Consider the following 21,440-nt stretch of genomic DNA (forward strand, 5'->3'; position numbering starts at 1 on the left):
CAGCTGTCACCAGATTCTCAAAGGGACAATGTCACACTTAAGTAGAGCAGGAGAGTCATCAGTGATTGGTGAATGACCATTTCCCAGAGACTGTTTGTCACAAATTTCAAAAATAAAAAGAAGTAACTGCTGAAGAAATGAACAAAAAGGGTCTCATACCTTCAAAAAAGCCAAAATACCATTCCAGAGCAGTCTCAAGACAAGGAATGACAAGAGCTGCCTCACACTGAGGGCTCATCTGGTACCAAGGACCACTGCCAACATCACCCATTAGCCAGCCCCAGTAAACCCATAAAGTTTAGCCTGGACAGCATAGAAAGACCTCATCTCTACAAAAAAAATTTAAAAGTAGCCATGTGTGGTAGCACATGCCTGTAGTCCCAGCTACTCAGGAGGCTGAGGTGGGAGGACAGCCCAGGAGACAGGATGCAGTGGGCTAAGATCATGCCACTGCACTCTAGCCTGAGTGACAGAGCGAGATTCTGTCTAAACATACACACCCCGGACACCATGAAGTTTTAACTCCTCCTTTTTACAGATAAAGAGAGGAAAGATCAAGCCATACAGCCAGTAGGTCAGCCTGACTCCAAAAATCCATTACTCCAAGCCACAATAAGTCAAGGAGGTAGGGTAAAAAACACCTTAACCCTTAAAGATACAAACTTGTTGTAGGCCCAGCTGGTCCCTCAGCATTTGGGGACCGTGCCATAAAGGGTTAACTCAGCAGGCTTGAAGTGTCCAAACTCAGCACATCCCAAAGAAAAAACTGGCCTTCATGGGTTCCTGGGAGATAACCTCTAAGTCCTTGGAATATCCTCCCGAATAGGGGTATCTTTGTATACCTGAGGCCTTGAGCCACACCAGGCAAGATAGTTTGTGATGATACTGTGATTTATAGTGGGGACCTTGGGCCATGCTGTGTCATTTTGACCTCTGGAGCAGCTGGTGATGAAGTAACTAAAGTTAGTCATGTGATTGCCCTATGTGACTGACATGCAATAAAAACCTAGACCCCAAGGCCAGGGTGAGCTTTCTGGCTGGTAATATTTTGTGTGTGTTGTCACATATCATTGCTGGGAAAATTAAGTGTGTCTGTGAGACTCCCCTGGGAGAGGACAACTGGAAGCTTGAGGCTGGTCTCTCCTAGACTCTACCCTATGCATCTTTTTCTTCTACTGATTTTATTTTGAGACAGAGTCTTGCTCTGTCACCCAGGCTGGAGTACAATGGCATGATCTCAGTTCACTGCAACCTCCGCCTCCCAGGTTCAAGCGATTCTCCTGCCTCAGCCTCCTGAGTAGCTGGGATCACAGGCACCCACCACCACGCCTAGCTAATTTTTGTATTTTTAGTAGAGATGGGGTTTCACCATGTTAGCCAGGCTGGTCTCGAACTCCCGACCTCAGGTGATCCACCTGCCTCAGCCTCCCAAAGTGCTGGGATTACAGGTGTGAGCCACTGCGCCCAGCCCCGTTTACTGATTTTCATGTGTATCCTTTTGCAGTAATAAACTGTAACCATGAGGATAATAGCTCTTCTGAATTCTGAGTTCTTCTAGCCAATCACTGATCCTGGGGGGTGGCCTTGGGGACCCCAATACAGGAATTCAGCTGTGTCTTATGTGCACCTATCTTCTCTAGCTTTTTGCTTGTCACAAATCTGACAAAATTCAATATGGAAAAAAAAAAACCTATTCATTCAGTAAAGTAAGGCACAAACAAATGAGCCCATGTTCACTTTATTCAAACAGAATTTGTTGTTGTTCTCTGTGGAACTAGGTAGAACTGAGGAGGAATCAAAGAAAGCCTCATATATTAAATTCTTAAATAGATTCTTTGAATTCAAAGTAAGGATCAATAGGAGAGGCACAGGTTGTGTGGGCCTTGTCCCAGCAAACAAAGCCACCAAGGCAGTCCTGCAAATTAAGGAGGATGGCAAATGCATCTCTTAAAAAGAAGTTCTTGAGGGGAAAAATATAAAATACCTAAGTTTCAAAAGCCGGACTACTTCCATACCCTTTGTCCTCTACCCTGGAGGTCCAAAGATAGAGAGTTTCAAGGTACGTTTTCAATGATTCAACTTTTGCAAACATATGCAAATATATTCCTCATCAGCAGTCCTGTTTTGGCGATTAATAGCAAGCAATATGCTTGGATTAGAGGTCCGATTTCCACTTAAATGCAGTTTCTTTTCTTCTTGGCAATGAAGCCATTTGCAGAGATCTGAAAGGGGGGAAGACTGTGTTAGGCGCAGAGTAACAGTTCTGAAATAGATCATTTCTATTTGTACATGTGATTCCAGACTGTACAGTCTTCATCCATTCGCATAAGCATGTAAGGTTTTACGAATGCATCCCAGATGGCAAGAGAGAGTTTAAATTTAAAAACATTTTAAGTCAGTGCAGTGGCTCACGCCTGTAATCCCAAAACTTTGGGAGGCTGAGGTAGGTGGATCACGAGGTCAGGAGTTCGAGATCAGTCTGACCAACATGGTGAAATCCCATCTCTGCTAAAAATACAAAAACATTACCTGGGCATGGTGGCGCACACCTGTAATCCCAGCTACTCGTAGGAGACTGAGTCAGGAGAATCGCTTGAACCCAGGAGGTGGAGGCTGCAGTGAGCCGAGATCCAGCCTGGGCGACAGAGTAAGACTCCATCTCAAAAACAAAACAACATTTCCTGGGTTCTTCCACACATTTCATCCTGCATCTAATTAACCTCAAAGATATACTTTTCTTATGGATAAAGAGCAAATGAGAGTGATTATGTGATAAATACCAATGAATTCTTGGAGGCAAGGGGAGGATTCATGTTTGTTTAATGCCAACTCTATACCCAGGAATAGCTAAAGCATTCTGTATGTGGTATCTCATTTAAACAGTAAAACAAAGAACAAATCTGCTTTTGTCAATGAGAAGGTCCAGGATTCTATTAATGATCAGCAGAAAGGGAGCGAGGGGAACAGAGTTAGCGAGGACCAGGGAGGAAAGCTGTTTTTCATGAGAGGGTTCTTTTCTTTGGAATATAACTATGGGATCTTGGCCAGGCATGTTGGCTCATGCCTGCAATCACAGCACTTTGGGAAGCTGAGGCAGGTGGATCACTTGAGGCCAAGAGTTCGAGAACAGCCTGGCCAACGTGGTAAAACCCCATCTCTACTAAAAATACAAAAATTAGCAGGGTGTGGTAGTGCACACTTGTAATCCCAGCTACCTGGAAGGCTGAGGCATGAGAATCACTTGACCCCGGGAGGTGGAGATTGCAGTGAGCCGAGATCGTGCCACGGCACTCCAGCCTGGCCAAAGGGTAAGGCTCTGTCTCAAAACAAAAACAAAAACCCAAAAAACAAAAACTCTGGGATTTTAGTGCAACTCAAGATGGGAACCCTAATAATGACATAGTCGTTGCAGGTTGGACAGAGTCCTTGCAGGTTGGAGCAAAGTGAAAGAAAAACTTTAAAAATATGCTGATTGTTTAAAAATAGATAAAGAGACTAAAAATAAGAGTCCAGGCTGGAAGCTCTGTTTCAATATAAAATAACCTCTCTGTGGGGTTCCCTTCAGCTTCCTGGAACCTGATCATAGAGGCTAGGGGACAGAAGGAAGTAAGCTCACTCATGGAACCTTAACTCTAGTGCCCAAGTCCACAGCAAGGGCCCAGCACTTCACAGTTTCCAAGCACTCCCACCTGGGCCAGTTCCCTTCATCTCATGACTACCCTCAGAGGTGGGCAATGATGAATCCCCATTCTCCAGATGAAGAAAACAGGGGCTGAAAGAAGTTAAACCTGGAGTTGTTAAATCTTTGAATTACCAAGTTCAAAAAATCCCTTTCCCCACACCTTAGCAGAATATGGATGGATAAATGTGCACTTAAAATCTTTCACTAAAAGCAAGCCTGGGAGGAATTCTGCCACTTGGTGGCTGTGTAACCTTGGGCAACTCAAAGCCCTTCTCCGTGCTTTGGTTTTCTCTTCTGCAAAATGGGATGATCATGTCGTCTGCCTCCAGAGGATGCTGAGGGCCAAATGAGTCACACAGGACTGGTACCTGAGTACCTGGCCCAATGGCCATAGGGGTTATTCTTAGAACAGAACTGCTTGTGACTATTACTAGAAAATTAATTGCTTTGGGCCAACGCTGATGCCATTTTTAGAAGCCAGACTGGCAGACAGCATTCTGTGCAAAAATGGTTCCAGAGTCCCTCCTCCCCAATCATAGTGGTCCTTCCTGCCCCATTCCCAGTGTCAGACAAACCTTTTCCAGTGGGTTCAGCATTAATCCCTGTCCCCGTCCTTGATCCAGAGCTAGAAGACTAAGCCTTGATTCTATAAATAGCACCCCCAGTCTGTCACCATGGAAACCTCTGATGGGGCTAGGTCAGCCCACCCTTGTAGACATTTCTCCCCCAGGGAGGCTCTGGAAGGACCAGCCTTTCAGAAAAGTGGCTCCAGGGCCGCCCAGAAGCATTGGGAACCCCCAGTGAAGTCCACAGGCTTACCTGGAAATCACGAGCTTCCTAAGTGGGAGGAGGTGCTGTTCTGGTTCACCTGGAGAAAGAATACACAGAGGAAGGGGTCACGGCCAGGTGGGGGATGCCTCGCTGTCTTGAGGGTCACCCCTCAGCATCACTGAGTCAGGCATATGCTTACTCATGGAATATTTATTGTACATCTACTATGTGCCAGATGCTGGGACAGCGTGGTGAGCGTGACAGACCCAAAACTAGGATCACGGAACTTATGTTCGAGTTGGAGAAAAAGCCTATCGAACACGCACAGATGCAAGATAACGTCAAACCTGAGCAATGTGACAGGCTGTTGTGAGTGATCAGAATCTGTGCTACTTCAGAAACGGTGGCCAGGAAAGGACTCTACAAGATGGCATTTCAGCTGTGGTATAATAATAAATATTTGCTCATTGTCCCTAGTTCCTGGCACATAGCTCCCCAAACCCTTGGAATCTCTGAAGGGATAAAGGTATCTTTTGCATGCTAATGAGATGACTAGTGGCTGGGGGTCCCTAGATAGTTTCAGGATGAGGGGAAGGGGTTTCAGAAAGATAAAGGCATGATTAGAGGGTTGGGACTTTTTTTTGAGATGCAGTCTCACTCTGTTGCACAAGCTAGATGGAGTACAGTGGCGTGATCTCGGCTCTCTGCAACCTCCGCCTCCTGGCTTCAAGCAATTCTCCTGCCTCAGCTGTCTAAGTAGCTGGGACTACAGATGCATGCCACCACATCCAGCTAATTTTTTTTGTACTTTTAGTAGAGACAGGGTTTCACCATGTTGGCCAGGCTGGTTTCGAACTGCTAACCTCAAGTGATCTGCCTGCCTCAGCCTCCCAAAGTATTAGGATGACAGGCATGAGCCACCACGCCCTGCCAGAGGGTTGGAACTTTAAGCCCCACCTGCCTTCCCGCCTCCCTGACCTCCTCCTGGGAGGGGAGAGGGGATAGTGGATAGGGGATGGAGATTGAGCAATCACCCATGACCCATGATTTAATCAGTCATGCCTATATAATGAAACCTCCATTGAAATATCTAAATGACACAATTTGGAGAGCTTCCTGCTTGGTAAACACATTGAGAGGCTGGGAGGGTGTCATGCCTGGAGAGAGCATGGAAGTTTCATGACCCATCCCCAACACCTCACCCTAGGCATCTTCCATTTGACTGTACCTGAGTCGTATTCTTTTGAGACAGGGTCTCACTCTGTCACCCAGGCCAGAGTGCAGTGGCACGAACATGCACCACAGGTGCTATACCCAGCTAAGGCTTTCTTTTTTTCTGTAGAGAGATGGGGTCTCACTGTATTGGCCAGGCTGGTCTTGAATTTAAAAAAAAATTAATGAGATCTGAAAGCTAGGGGCCATGGCTTTTGAGCACTTACTGGTTGTCTGGGGACAGGTCCCACTCCCTTTGTGGGAATCAGAGACTTATCTTTTGCAGGTGTGAAAAAATGTAGCCAGAATTAGTGAGCACTAATTTATTATTTGTTTTAACCAAAAAGATGATGTAGGCAGAACAACACAGTGAGGATGAGAATTACCCAGAAACTGAAACTTTTCATTTTGTCCGTTGCCTTTTTTTGTTTCCTTTTTTCAGATGGAGTCTCGCTGTGTTGCCAGGCTGGAGTGCAGTGGTGTGATCTCAGCTCACTGCAACCTCCGCCTCCCAGGTTCAAGAGATTCTCCTGCCTCAGCCTCCCGAGTAGCTGGGATTACAAGTGTGCACCACCACGCCTGGCTAATTTTTGTATTTTCAGTAGAGACGGGGTTTCACCGTGTTGGCCGGCATGGTCTTGATCTTCTGACCTCATGATCCACTCACCTCAGCCTCCCAAGTGCTGGGATTACAGGCGTGAGCCATTGCACCCGGCCTTTGTTTTTTGTTTTTTGAGACAGGGGCTCAAGCAGTCCTCCTGCCTCGGCCTCCTGAGAACTTGGGACTGCAGGCACGCACTGCACCTAACTCCTGCGTGTTGCCTTTTTTTGTCCACCTGAATATGCATTTTTTCATTAGTTGCGATTGTATAATATGAGCTGCTTTGTTTTGCTTTCTTACTATTTTTCCATCGTTTGGGTTTCACTGGCACCATTTTGGATGGCTACATATGTTTGGTGGAGTGCATGTTCCACCATTTACTGAGTGCTTCCCTAAGACTGGTTCCAATTTCTGCAGTATTCTGAATGACATCACATACATATCATCCTGATTTTGCCTCTCTTCTGTTGGATACTGAAGCTCTACTGAATCATTCCATTAGAATACACTTTAAAAAAATGGAATCATGCTTGAACCTGGGAGGCGGAGGCTGCTGTGAGCCCAGATGGTGCCACTGCACTCCAGCCTGGGTGACACAGTGAAACTCTGTCTCAAAAAAAAGAAAAAAAAATGGAATCAGCAGGTGGAAGTGTTCAGATATTTTGAAGACTCTTGAACAACAAGGCTAAAAGTGTTTTATAAAAGGGTTGGGGCAGGGAGCGGTGGCTCACGCCTGTAATCCCAGCATTTGGGGAGGCCAAGGCAGGTGGATCACTTGAGGTCAGGAGTTCAAGACCAGCTGGCCAACATGGGGAAACCCTGTCTACTGTCTAAATACAACAATTAGCCAGGCGTGGTGGCAGGTGCCTGTAATCCCAGCTACTTGGGAGGGTGAAGCAGGAGAATTGCTTGAACCTGGGAGGCAGAGGCTGCAGTGAGCCAAGATCACAACATTGCACTCTAGCCTGGGGAACAAGAGCAAAACTGCGTAGCCAAAAAAAAAAACAAGATTAGGCCAGTTTATACTTTCCTGATACTTCCTGCAGCGTATGACATATGCAAGATGTCTAGCTGACCTGGGACTTGTTTTTGTTGCTTTTAGGAATAAAATATGAAGGAATGGCACACCCCCACGCTCAGGAGGGCCGCCCTGCAGATAAACCGTGTCAAGCCTCTACTTCCAACCCTCCTCTCCCCCACTGTCCTCCATTGTGCACATACCGGGTATCGTAAAAACAGGAAATGGTCTTGAAGAAGCTGTTTAGTAAATAGTAGCACATGCATTCCACAGAATGCTATGTAGCCACCCAAAATGGTGCCAGTGAAACTCAAAAGATAGGAAAATACTAAGAAAGCAAAGCAAAGCAGCTTGAACATTAAATTTGCAATGAACATTCCTGTAAATCACATTGGGGTACAAACAAACAAAAACGTAACTGCAACGAATGCCAAAGTGCATACTCACTCCAGAGGTTTCGCCACGCTCCCCACTTCCAGGCGTTTACGGTTCCCTCTGCCGGGAGGGAAACCGTTTCTATCCAGACCTTTGTGTGGCAGACCTAGTTTTAAATCTTTCAGATATTGGCTTATGGGTGTTTTGCAATGTCAGTGACCAATTCTCTGATTATCCAGATACCAGCTGGGTGTTCAACAATTCAGTTCAGTTCTGACAGTGACTCCCAGAGTGAGTTAGCATCAGCTGTTGTGGATTAAGGGCTCGGTTCCACACCTGCCCCACTTTAGATGCCAGCTGCAATGGGGTGCCCAGGCTATCCACACTTCTTCCCAGCCAACTACATATCTGGAGGTTCCCACAACCCCTACTCTGGTTTGATCATTCACTAGGACAGCTCACAGGACACAGGAAAGCACTTTACTAACTGCTACCTGTTTATTATAAATAATACAACTCAAGCTTGGGCAACATGCTGAAACCCTGTTGCTACAAAAAAATACAAAAATTAGCTGGGTATGGTGGTGTGTGCCTGTAGCACCAGCTACTTGGGGAACTGAGGTGGGAGGACTGCTTGAGCCCAGGAGATTGAGGCTGCAGTGAGCCATGATGACACCACTGCACTCCAGTCTCAAAAAAAAAGAAAGTTCAAGAAAAAGTCCCCACAAACTCCCTCCAACTGCATTCAAGCCAGATGATGAAGTGAAAGGCTGCTCCCTGGCAGAAGAGCCACTGAGATGCGGCCCCAGCTGGATCAGTGCTGAGAGACCCTCTGGTCCAGCCCGCATCCCCCTTTTTATAATGGGAAAACCGTCAACCAGAGTGGAGAAATCACACATGTAAGGGCATACAGCCAGTTGGCAGTGTTGCTGAGAAAGACAGACTTCAGAATTCCCCTTGGGGTTTCTAACCTGAAAATATCCTTTCAGATTGGCTGGTGTTTTATAGTCCCCTTTCAAGACCTAAAGAAGAGAAAAAGAAATATCACTATTATGAAAATGAACAAAAAATAAAATGTAGTCATTCCCAACACATCCACTCCTCCATCCATCCGACCTACTCACCCACCCGTCCCTCCATCCAACAAACATTGATTAAGCTCCTCTTCTTCTAGGCATTATTTTAAGCATTGTGTCTTATTGACACAATGTCAACCAGATAATTGAAATTCCTGTTCCCCTGGAGCCACTGTTCTACAGGAGGCATCAGGTAATACACAAGAAACAATAATCACAAATAAACAAGGGCATAGCAAACCATGGGAACTGTTGTAAAGAAAGTACAGTAAAGAGGTATGATTAGGAGTAACCAGGGGGCTTCTTCTGAGTGGGTGGTCAAGAAGGGACTCTTGTGCCAGGCGCAGTGACCCACGCCTGTAATCTTAGCACTTCTGGAGGCTGAGGCAAGAGGATCGCTTGAGTCCAGGAGTTTGAGACCAGCCTGGGAAACATAGCAAAACCACATCTCTACAATAATTAAAAATTAGCTGGGCATCATGGCACGCATTTACAGTCCCTGCTACTCTGGAGGCTGAGGCTGGAGGATTGGTTGAGCCCGGGGGGTTGAGGCTGCAGTGAAGTAAGATTGTATCACTCCACTCCAGCCTGAGTGACAGAGTGAGACCCTGTCTCTTAAAAAATGAATGAATAAAAATTTAAAAAAGGCCTCTCGAAATAGACAACCTTTGAGCTGAGACCCAAATGACAAGGAAAAATACGTAGGCTAAGCTCAGAAGAAAAAGACCCCCAGGCAGAGGAAACAGAGCAAAGGCCCTGAAGTTAAGAGCATTTCAGGGCCTTCCGCTAGGAGTCACATTTAAAAAGAAAATGAAACCAGGGAAATTCTAACATCTTTTATTTAATGTGATATAGCTAAAAACTTTATTTTTTTGAGACAGGGTCTCAAAAAAAGACAGCCCGTAGCCCAGGCTGGAGTGTGGTGGTGCAATCATGGCTCACTGCAGTCTCCACTTCCCAGGCCCAGGTGATTCTCCCACCTCAGCCTCCCGAGTAGCTGGGACTACAGGCACACGCCACCATGCCTGGCTGATTTTCTGTATTTTTAATAAAGATGAGGTTTCACCATGTTACGCAGGTTGGTCTCAAACTCCTAGACTCAAGCAATGTGCCTGCCTCAGCCTCCAAAAGTGCTAGGATTATAGACATGAGACATCACATCCAGCCTATCTAAAATATTAACATTTCAATATGTAATTTATATAAAAGCAACTAGCGAGAAATGTTACATACTTGTTTTTTGTCCTAAGCCTTCAAAATCTAGTGTGTATTTTACACTAACAGCACCTCTCACTTTGGACTAGCCTCCCTTTACAGAATCAGTGGCCACACATGGCTAGTGGCTACCGGATGGGACAGCGCAGGCAGAGATGATTTCATTGGCATAGCTATCCTTTTAGCCACTGCGTTTACTGAGCCCCAGGATCCATTATTGGAACACACAGGGTCCACAACACACACAGGAACACACAGGCACGCATGCACACTCACAGGGCTTAGTGAGAAGACTCAGTCTTCACAGGAACAGCCAAGCTATAGCAAAAACTCAACCAGGGATCTAGCACTTGCCAAGACTTGTGGACCACCCCAGGAAAGAAACCTCTTTGGAAGAAAATGAGAGACAGTCTCCACTATAAATAAACACAAAAAGCTCCAAAGAGTTGTTAACCACCAGTGCTCATGAGAATTATTTGTTTTATAAAATATATAAAGTCAGGCCTTACTCCGGGAACTTCTGACCCACATCCTGGGGCAAGCCAGGGAAACCCAGCCACCTTTTAAAGGGACTCCAGAAGAGCCACTGCTGGGCCCTTGCTGAGAACAGTGAAGCAAGCAGCACCCAGCCCACTACTGCAGCGCCCCCAGCTGGCCCTGGCCTCTGCTTCTGAGAAGCACCTGGGGCTGGCTTTTGAGATTACTACCACCTTCTTTTTAATCCAGTTAATTTTTTTTAAAGACGGAGTCTTGCTCTGTTGCTCAGGCTGGAGGGTGGTGATGCGATCTCAGCTCACTGCAACCTCCGCCTTCCAGGTTCAAGCATTTCTTCTGCTTCAGCCTCCTGAGTAGCTGGGACTACAGGCGCACACTGCCACGCCTGGCTAATTTTTTGTATTTTAGTGCAGACAGGGTTTCACTGTGTTGCCCAGGCTGGTGGAGAACTCCTGAGCTCAGGCAATCCACCTGCCTTGGCCTCCCAAAGTGCTGGAATTACAGGTGTGAGCCACCACGCCTGGCCAATTAATTTGTTATGATAATACATGTACAACACATAGGTAGAAAAAAGTATGTAAAACACATAAATAGAGAGTTTAAAGATTACTATTACTAAAGAATAATAAAATAAAAATAATAGTATTTATAATAAAAATAATAAACCACATCTGGGTTGCACCGTTCACCTGTCAATGTCAGCTGGGTATGTATGTTGGAGCTCTGAGTATTTCCGTAAATAGATGTCTGCAAAATCAACTACTGTCAAGACGAAGAGGAACTCATGAGACCCACAGACAAAGCTTACACTTCAATTACAAGGGCAGAGCCCCCAAAGCTCAGTGTTAGTAAATTCTCTTTGTTAAAGAGAGATCAGTGGGTGTTGGAGAGGCACTAATGACTTGTTAGCACCAAAACGAAACTTCCTTCTTGAGCCAAATGAAGAGTTATAGAACTAAGAGATGATTAAGTTTTTTCCGCTGTGATTCAATACAGGAACTGTTTACTTCCTAAAATCAGCACACGCTCAGAAATGCTGAGCTTAGCTTAAATTAAAGACTCTGGGTCTTAATGGTGTAAGGGTTTTGAAAGCTCTTCCTCCGGCCTGGGTCCCATTTTCAAATATTTGCCTATAAGGAAGTCAGAACACAGCACTTGAAGTGAACTAGAAGCTGTAATGGCAACGTATAAGTAAGGACATCAACTTGTTAACTGTTCTTCTACGCACTGGGTGTTAGCCTACTTCAACACTTCAAAGCATGTTGTCAGTCACTGGAGGCTCACACTTGTAATCTCAACACTTTGGGAGAGTGAAGCAGGAGGATCCCGTAAGGCCAAGAGTTCTAGACGAGCCTGGGCAACATAGCGAGACCCCGCCTTTATAAAAAATAAAATTAGCTGTGCATGGTGGCGTGCACCTGTAGTCCTAGCTACTCAGTGGAGCCTAGGGTGAGAGGGTGGCTTGAGCCCAGAAGTGTAGGGCTGCAGTGAGCTGTGACTGCACCACTGCACACAGCTTGAGCAACAGAGCAAGACCATGTCCCAAACAAAACAAAACAAAACTAAACTGTCATTTCCCTTCACCACCTTAACTACAGAGAATTTTAAAAGTAATTTAAACAGCCCTAAACTCACATTTGTCTGAGAAATCAACATTAAACCTTATCAGGCAAGAAAGAGACCAATAGTTTATTTATTTACACTCCCTCTCAACAAAGACTTGAGGTGATTTGCAAACAGATAAACAAATAGCCAGGGAAACAGGCATAAACATGTAAATAAAATCAGAGAAATAAGATGACATCGGTGTACAAGCTGGCCGGCTGTTAGTGTTAAAGTATGAGAGACAGGCCACCCGTTGGCTTTGAGCTTCCCTGCAGCGCAGGCAAAATGGAAATTCAAGCCATCCTGCAGTTCACTGTGTCCTTCAGATAGAAACAAACCAGATGACTAGGAACTGAGAGACTGGACATCTCCTCAGGTGGCTGGAGCTTCCACAGCTGCAAAGGCCCCGAATCCCCGAGAGCACATTTCCACAAGTGCAGGTGCACACTCACCCGGTGCGTGTTATTGATGACAATGGGGTCAGGGTTGCCGTAGTTGGGGGGGTTTGCATAGGGGTCATAGCCAAGCCGAGCCAGCATAGGGGCGATCTGGGCCATGTCCCGCAGCACGTCCCCAGGGATGTGGCCGGTCCACTTGGAGAGCGCTTCCAGGTTAACAGGCTTGATGACCTGGTCCGTGGACCGCTCAATCCTGGGGAGAGAGGAGAGACTGGAGAGGGCAGGGCAGACCCAGATGGCGCCTGAGCGGGTTCCCTGCTCAGCCACTCTGGGGCAGCAGGAAAGGTTGGGGAAACCTGGCCTCCACCCAGCTTTGCTCCACCAACTGTGAGACTGAAGGTGAGTTATTTTTACTTCCTCATACCTCCTCTGTGCAATGGAAACACAGTGAAAAGCACACAGTGAAAAGTCAGAATAAAGTACTAGCAGTACCCACCATTGGTACATACATTCTGCTTTCTTGACTTCTGCTTAAAAATAGGCCGGGCGCGGTGGCTCAAGCCTGTAATCTCAGCACTTTGGGAGGCCGAGGCGGGTGGATCACGAGGTCAAGAGATTGAGACCATCCTGGTCAACATGGTGAAACCCCGTCTCTACTAATACAAAAAATTAGCTGGGCATGGTGGCGCGTGCCTGTAATCCCAGCTACTCAGGAGGCTGAGGCAGGAGAATTGACTGAACCCAGGAGGTGGAGGTTGCGGTGAGCTGAGATCGCGCCTTTGCACTCCAGCCTGGGTAACGAGCGAAACTCTGTCTCAAAAAAAAATAAATAAAATAATGTTTTAGGTCAGGCACAATGGCTCACACCTGTAATCCCAGTATTTCAGGAGGCCAAGGCAGAAGGATCACTTGAGCACAGGAGTTTGAGACCAACTTGGGCAACATGGTGAAACCCTGTTACAAAAAATAGCTGGGCATGGTGACAAGTGCCTGTAGTCACAGCTGCTCAGGAAGCTGAGATGGGAGAATTGTTTGAGCCCAGGAGGTTGAGGAAGCAGTGAGTCTGAGCTGTGATGGCACCACTGCACTCCAGACTGGGAAACAGAGCAAGACCATGTCTCAAAAAAAAAAAAAAAAAGAAAGAAAGAAAGAAATACTTTTTAATAAATATGACTAACATGAATATTTTGTCCCTGAAAAAAAGTTATAAAACATTAATGATAAAGCTAAAAGCCACTGTGGTCATCACTGCCAGCCCATCAGCTTCCTACAGGTACTCAGCCTCTGCACTGTGGAGCACACCACCCTCTGGAACCTCTTCCTGTAGGGTTGTTAACAGCAGACCAGGGAGCCAGACTGCCTGGGTTCAAATGCCAGCTCTTCCCCAGCTGTGTGGCCTTGGGAGAGTTACTTCACCTCTCTGAGCCTCAGTTCTCTCTTCTGTATTGGCAATAATAGTACCTACCTCAATGGGCTGCTCTGAAGACTAAATGAGTTAATACAAAGAAAGTACTTAGAAGAGCATAGGGACACTGTAAAAAAGAACTGTAAGTTCTTTTTTCTTTTTTGAGATGGAGTCTCACTGTCACCCAGGCTGGAGTGCAGTGGCACAATCTCAGCTCACTGCAACCTCCATCTCCTGAGTTCAAACAATTCTCATGCCTTAGTCTACCAAGTAGCTGGAACTACAGGCATGCACCACCATACCCAGCTAACTTTTATATTTTTATCAGATATGGGGTTTCACTATGTTGGCCAGGCTGGTCTCGAACTCCTGACCTCAAGTGATTCGCCCGCCTTGGCCCCCTAAAGTGCTGGGATTACAGACGTGAGCCACTGTGCCTGGCCAACACATTGAAAATTCTTAATAAGGGTTAGCTCTCTCTCTCTCTCTCTCTCACTTTCTCTGACACACACACACACACACACACACACACACATCTGCAGCTGTAAAACAAATATGCTACAGAATTTTTCCCCACTCAATACCTCGTTCTTTTTGCCAGCAATGTAGCCTTCCTCCATAACTTATTTTTCTGTTCCCCTAAAGACAGACATTTAGGTTGTTTCCAACTTTTTGCTGTTACCTCAAAATCTACAGCCTCTTCCTAACTCTCCCTGTAACAGGCTTACCAAGACGCCTGAATGACGCAGATTTTACCAATTATAACTCAGGGGCCTGATGGGATGAATGGTGGGGAACCCCTAGGATCAAGGACCTAGTTCTAAATGCTTTCATCCCCACTAAGAGGTGACTTGGTAAAGGTGGCATGTGCCTGTAGTCCCAGCTACTCGGGAGGCTGAGGCAGGAGTATCACTTGAACCCAGGAGGTGGAGGTTGCAGCGAGCTGAGATTGTGCTACTGCACTCCAGCCTGGCGACAGAGCAAGACTTCAAAGAAGAAGAAGAACAGAAGAGGCAGCAAAAGGAAGAGTGGGAGTGAGGTGAGGAGAACGGGGCAAGGTGAAAGGGAGTGGACTAGTGGGTGGAACACAGATTTGGAGGCTGCAAACCTGGATTTAAATCTTAATTCTACCCAATAGGTCAAAAGTCTCGAGTATATGCATGGCTTTTCCTAAAATCCCTGTGTCTCTAGGACTTTATAGCACATAAATGATCTGGACACATCCCAGAACATGAATGAGGGCAATGCTTGATACACGTCAGAAAAACTGGAAATAACCCACATGTCCAACATGGGGAATGTGAAGTCGAAGATGGCAATCCGTGTAGCGGCCTCCTGCACAGCTATTCAAAATGATGCTGCAGACCAGATATGGTGGCTCACATCTGTCATCCCAGCACGTGAGGGAGGCCGAGGCGGGCGGATCACCTGAGGTCAGGAGATCGAGACCAGCCTGGCCAACATGGTGAAACCTCACCTCTACTAAAAATATATAAATTAGCAGGGCATGGTGGCGGGCGCCTGTAATCCCAGCTATTCGGGAGGCTGAGGCAGGAGAACTGCTTGAACCCAGGAGGCGGAGGTTGCAGTGAGCCAAGATCATGACACTACACTCTAGCTGGGGTGACAGAGAGAGGCTCCGTCTCAAAGCAAAAAAAAATGCTGCTGCAGGAGAGTGCTGGGAGCCACTGGCAAGTACTTCCATGCCACAGTGGAAAAAGGCTACAGAGGAGCATGTTTCGTTGGGCTCCAGTTTCATCAGTAGGCCCTGAAAACTGCAATACGCCACATATCCAGATCTGGGTGGTGAGATCATAGGTTGTTTCTCCTTTCTTTTTTTTTTCTTCTTTTATTCTGTTTTCTTTCTTTCTAAAGAAGAATGTTTCTCCTTTCTTCTTTGGTGTACCTTTTCTAATTTCCTATAGTAAAGATGTATTACTTTGGTAATTTTTTGTCATAATAATTTATAAAATCCTAGCTCCGGCACCAACTGGCCGGGGTACCTGGTATGTAGGACTTGATTGCCAGGGGGGCAGCTGCGAGCCTCTAGCTCTACTCAGGGCCTGGCAGGGGTCCAGCAGGCACCAGCCGTGGGAGGACCACCCTTTCGCTGGGCTCTCAGGATGTCCAAAGCCTGATCAGGATGGGAAAGTGTGGAGGCTGCATACTCTGCTCCAGCATCGTTCAAAGTACTCTGGGTCTCGGGACAGGGACAGCAGCTTTTCCAATAGAAGAAGGCAGGGAGCAGGGGACAAAGGGAGGAAGGAAAAAATGAGGGGGAGTGAAGGGGAGGATGGGAGAAGGAGTTCTGGACACGGGGAGTTTAAGAGCACAATAGGCCAGGTGCAGTGGCTCATGCCTGTAATCCCAACATTTTGGGAGGCCGAGGCAGGAGGATCGCTTGAGCTCAGGAGTTGGGAGACAAGCCTGGGAGACATACTGAGATCTCATTTCTAATAGAAATAAAAACAAAACAAAACAAAACAAAATGAGCTGGGTGTGGTGGTGCTTGCCTGTAGTCCCAACTACTTGGGAGACTGAGGTGAGAGAATCGCTTGAGCCCAAGGCTGCAGTGAGCTGAGATCAGCCTGGGCAACCCAGTGAGACCCTGACTCAGAAAGACAAAACAGATGTGAGTTCCAATCCCAGCACCATGCTTTGTTAGCTGTGTGGCCTGAGGTCAGTAACTTCTCTCTGAGATTTAATTTTTTCATCTATAAAACAGGGATAAGAGGAGCTCCCATCTCCTCAGGTCGCTGTGAGGATTAGAGATAATACTCGTTGAGGGCTTAACCCGATACTTGCCACCAAGCAGGCACTCAATAAATGACAATGGTGAAGATGATGAGTAGTCCATCAATAAAAGCAGAGTCAACACTAAAATAATAATAATAGCACCTAACATGTATTAACCTATTTGATGCCCACAGGTATCTGTAAGGCTACAAATAAAGCAATGGATGCACAGGGCTTGGGTCACTTGCCCAAGTTCACACAGCTAGGAGGTGGCAGAGCTGAGGTTTGAAGCCAGATATCCTTGTTCTGGAATCTGTGCTCTTAACCTTTACCCACTATTGCCTTATTACAAAGCATATTCAAAGTTTGCAGATTCTAGGCCAGGCGCAGTGGCTGACACCTGTAATCCTAGCACTCTGGGAGGCTGAGGTGGAAGGATCGCTTGAGGCCAGGATTTTGAGACCAGCCTAGGCAACATGGCAAAATCCCATCTCTACCAAAAATTAAAAAAATGAGTCCGGCTTGGTGGCACATGCCTGTAGTCCCAGCTACTGAGGAAGATGAGGCAAGAGGATCACTTGAACAGGGAGACGGAGGCTGTAGTGAGCTGTGATCGCGCCTCTGCACTCCAGCCAGGCAACAGACTAAGACACTACCTCAAAAACCAAACAAAAACCCACAAAGTTTGCAAATTCTCTCAGAAAGGAGAGGAGTGTTTGTTATCATTTTTTGGGATAATGAAACGGAGGCTCAGAGAGATACAGTGACTTGCCCAAGGCCACACAGCTCAGGGGAGGCAGTGCTGATTTCCTTGCCTGATGCCCCTGACTCCAGGGCCGGAGTCTGCGTGGAGGCATTAGGGCTCCACTCACTTGGACAGGGAGACACCACCGGGCTTGCCAATGAGGTCTTCATGGTGGAGGACAGCGTCGCTCCAGGCGATGCCAAGGAAGTCGAGGATGAGCTTGAGGGAGCGCTTGGGGTGCAGCACAAGCTGCTCGTAGTACACAGGCAGGCACTTGTCCTTGCCCACCTCCATGCACTGGGCGTACATCACCTCGATGGCCTTGTTCCACTTGGTGAGGCAGTCACGGTAGCTGCTGAGGTCGAAGCCCGCGATGGTGACTTTGCGCGTGATCATGGAGTGCACGGAGGCCCGGCCGTCCCGCACCATCAGCAGGAACTTGGAGTTGGGGAACAGGCGCGACAGGTAAACCGAGGACTTGAGTGTAAACGGGTCCTTGTTGCAGAGCACGCGGGCCGGCTCTCCATGCTTGGCGATCACCTCCAGGATGAAGGCCTGCATGGCGGCGTCCAGCACCTCATCGGTCACCCCCGCCTCGTCCAGCCGCAGCTTCTCACGGCCAGACTTGGACCAGGCCTGGCGCATGGCCAGCACGCGCGGGATGATGCGGGTCTCCTCGCCGCAGCGCACCTCGGGGTGGGCATCCAGCATGGCGCGCATCAACGTGGTGCCGCTGCGGGGCACGCCGCCCACGAAGATGAGTGGCATGGCCTTGCCGTAGCGGTACTCCACGTGGTTGGTGCCCACCATCACCAGCTCCTCCTGCTCCGGCCGCATGGCCCGCCGGGGGCTCCGCAGGCCCGCCAGCACCGCCTGGCACTCTAGCACCTGCTGCCCCAGCTGGACTGCCAGCACCAGGGCCACGGCGCAGCCGGCCGCCAGCAGCACCCTCCGCACCGACAGGCGCATGCTGGGCCGGGGGCGTGGTAGGCCCAGCCTGGGGGCCCACTTCTGGGGCTTCAGCGACAGGTTAGCGGGCAGCCCGCCAGGCTCACATCTGGGGAGAGAAGGGGACATGCACAGTCAGGGAGGTCTGTGAGGGGTGAGCTCTCCAATAACTGCAAAGCCCTATAACTGCAAACAAGAGGCTGCTGACATGAATGCAGAGGGCACCTTTCATAAGCACTCACTGTGTGCCTGGCATCCTACTGGGTACTTTATCTTTTTTATTTTTTAAAGAGACAGGGTTTTGCCATGTTGCCCAGGCTGGTCTCGAACTCTTGGGCCTGGGTGATCCTCCTACCTCAGCCTCCCAAAGTGCTGGGATTACAAACATGGGCCATAGGTTGGGTCTTTTTTTTTTTTTTAAGTGTTTTTTTTAAACACTTTTTTTTTTTTAAAGACCTGACCTACGGCTCATGCCTAGAATCCCAGCACTTTGGGAGGCCGAGGCAGGTAAATCACAAGGTCAAGTGTTTTGAGACCAGCTTGATCAACATGGTGAAACCCCATCTCTACTAAAAATACAAAAATTAGCTGAGTGGTGGTACGTGCCTGTAATCCCAGCTACTCAGGAGGCTGAGGCAGGAGAATCACTTGAACCCAGAGGCAGAGGTTGCCGAGATTGTGTCACTGCACTCCAGCCTGGGCAACAGAGTGAGACTCTGTCTCAAAAAAAAAAAAAAAAAAAACAAGGCTGGAGTGCAGTGAGTGGTGACATCATAGCTCACTGAGGCCTCAGACTCCTGGGCTCAAGCAGTCCTCTGCCTCAGCCTCCCAAGTACCTGGGACTACAGGCACACACCACCACACCTGGCTAATATTTAGAAACAGGGTCTCACTTCAAGCAATCCTCCTGCCTCAACCTTCCAAAGTGCTGGGATTACAGGCATGAGCCACAGTGCCTAGCCACTTTACCCATCTTAACTCATGGGACCCTCCAACAACCTTAGGAAGGGAGGTACTGTTATCAGCCCAAGGGAGGTGACAACCTGATGGCCTGAGTTCAAATCCTTCTCCCTACTTCTTAGCTATGGGACCTTGGCAGGTCCTTTAATCCCTTGATGCCTCAGCTGTCACATCTGATCTATGGAGACAGTAATCACATTATAAAGTTTACTATCAAAATATACAATGCTAGATTCCAGCATGTCTGCTCCACGAGGGCAGGGAGTTTTGCCCATTTTGTTCACTGCTGTACCCCTCAACTCTTAGAACAGTGCCTGACACCTAGTAGTTGCTCAATAAATATTTCTGGAATGCACCTTGGTTGAATGAGCAGAGCTTGACACAGGTTAAGTGCTATGAAATCATCATTGTAGAGAGAAGAGGAAACTAAGGCACAGGAAAGTTGCTCGGGTGCCCAGCTGGGAAGCAGCCAAGCCAGGGTCCACAGTTCAAACCCAGGCCAGCTGGCTCTGCTCTGAATCACCACTCTGCCTCACTGGAAAACATTTTTCAGAAGGCTGAGCATGTCCTGGTCTAGACTTCTTCCAGGATCATCATTCCATCATTTGTTCTTCATTCACTCAAGTGCCAGACACTGTATTTGGTGCTGGAAACAGGACAACGGACAAGATAGCCAGGACTCTGAACTCACGGAGCTTAGGTCTTAGTAGGAGAAGCAGACAATACACAAGGTATGGACACACCATGATAACTGTCTCAAAGAAATGAACAGGACACTGTGAGAGGGAACAAAGAAGGAAGGAGGAGAGTAGTCAGGGAGGGCTTCCTGAAGGAGGTGGTATCCAAGCCATGACCAAGATGAGAAGGAGCCGGCCATGCAAAGACATGTGGGGAGCATGTTTTAAGCAGAGAGAACACAGAGTGCAAAGACCCCCAGATGAGAAAGGGTGTGGGGTCTTCAAGAACTTGAGGCTGAGAGTGGCAGCTCACACCTGTAATCTCCGCATTTTGGGAGGCCAAGGCAGGAAAATCACTTGAGGCCAGGAGTTTGAGACCAGCCTGGGCAATTCAGTGAGACTTATTTCTATGGGCGTGGTGGTGCCTGCCTGCAGTACTGGCTACTCGAGAGGCTGAGATGAGAGGATCACTTGAACCTGAGAAGTCAACGCTGCAGTGAGCTGTGATTGGGCCACTGCACTCCAACCTATGCAACAGGGCGAGACCCTGTCTCAAAAAAATAAAAAGGAAAAGAAATGGAGAGGAGGCTGCTGGGGCTAGAGGGGGAGTGGGAAAGATGTGGTGAGGCCAGGCAGGTCCTCAGGAACAGGGGACGGAGCAGGACTCACTCTACAGACAGCCCCTGAGGGGTGAGGATGGACATCAGGCGGCCAGGCAGGAGCCTCCTGCCCGTGTCCTGGGTAGGCTCAGAAATGCTGGACCTTTAAGGACGAGTGGGGGAGGAAGGGAAAGGACCACTTAGGACATGAATGATGCCCCTGAGCCTGGGCTCCTCACCCCTCCCAGGAGCTGCTGATAAAGATCGGAGTTCAGTGGCAGTTTTTCAGGCTCATTTTAAAAAGCAAGGCCACTCCCCCTGTCCCGTCCCTCAATGACAGATCTGCCTTCCTTCCCAGTTCATCCCCAGAGCCCCCTGATTTTGCAGCTTGAGCCCAATGCAGACAGTGCAGACCATGGGCCTGGAGGGACACTCAACCAATCTCAGACTGCCCCAGCCATTCCCTGCTTCACCTTTGCCATGTGTCTGAGGCTTAGTTTCTCTGAATGCCCTTCCTACCCCTTTCCAGAAGCAAGGTGAGGGCTGAAGCCTCTGGGCGTTCAAGGAGTCAGATAGGCCGGGGTTCAAATCCCAGCTCTGCCGCTTCCTGGATGAATGAGCCTGGGCAAGGGACTCGTCTGAGCCTCATCTGTAAAATGGGCCTAAGAGTGTCAAACTCAAAGGGCTGTCACGAGTAGTAAGAACCCTCTAGATGGAAAATATTTAAGGAGGTGCTCAGCACATAGGAATAGTAAATAGTGGAATAGTACATAGGAATAGTAGTAATTTCTTTTATTATTATTTTTTTTTTGGAGATTCAGGGTCTCACTCTGTCACCCAGGCTGGTCTCGAACTCCTGACCTCAGGTGATCCTTGTGCCTCGGCCTCCCAAAATGATGGGATTACAGGCATGAGCTACCCC

The 21,440-nt window shown here is 47.9% G+C and overlaps 1 protein-coding gene across 1 annotated transcript in view; it reads right to left on the bottom strand.

Annotated features, from left to right (window-relative positions):
* Positions 1-1,722: 1,722 nt before the first annotated feature.
* The window catches only part of TPST2 (tyrosylprotein sulfotransferase 2), a 65,744-nt gene continuing 46,026 nt past the window's right edge, over positions 1,723-21,440 (bottom strand). The window contains exons 3-7 of the mRNA XM_021666157.2: positions 17,462-18,391; positions 12,503-12,701; positions 8,631-8,681; positions 4,502-4,550; positions 1,723-2,222 (exon numbers count right to left, since the gene is read on the bottom strand). Of these exons, the coding sequence (XP_021521832.1) occupies positions 4,509-4,550; positions 8,631-8,681; positions 12,503-12,701; positions 17,462-18,303 (1,134 nt within the window). The 5' untranslated portion in view covers positions 18,304-18,391 and the 3' untranslated portion in view covers positions 1,723-2,222; positions 4,502-4,508. The remainder of the gene's footprint in view (positions 2,223-4,501; positions 4,551-8,630; positions 8,682-12,502; positions 12,702-17,461; positions 18,392-21,440) is intronic.

Source organism: Aotus nancymaae, unplaced genomic scaffold (assembly GCF_030222135.1).
Source record: "Aotus nancymaae isolate 86718 unplaced genomic scaffold, 86718_ANA_hifiasm-v0.15.2.pri h1tg000076l, whole genome shotgun sequence".
In the NCBI taxonomy this organism is placed as follows: domain Eukaryota; kingdom Metazoa; phylum Chordata; class Mammalia; order Primates; family Aotidae; genus Aotus; species Aotus nancymaae.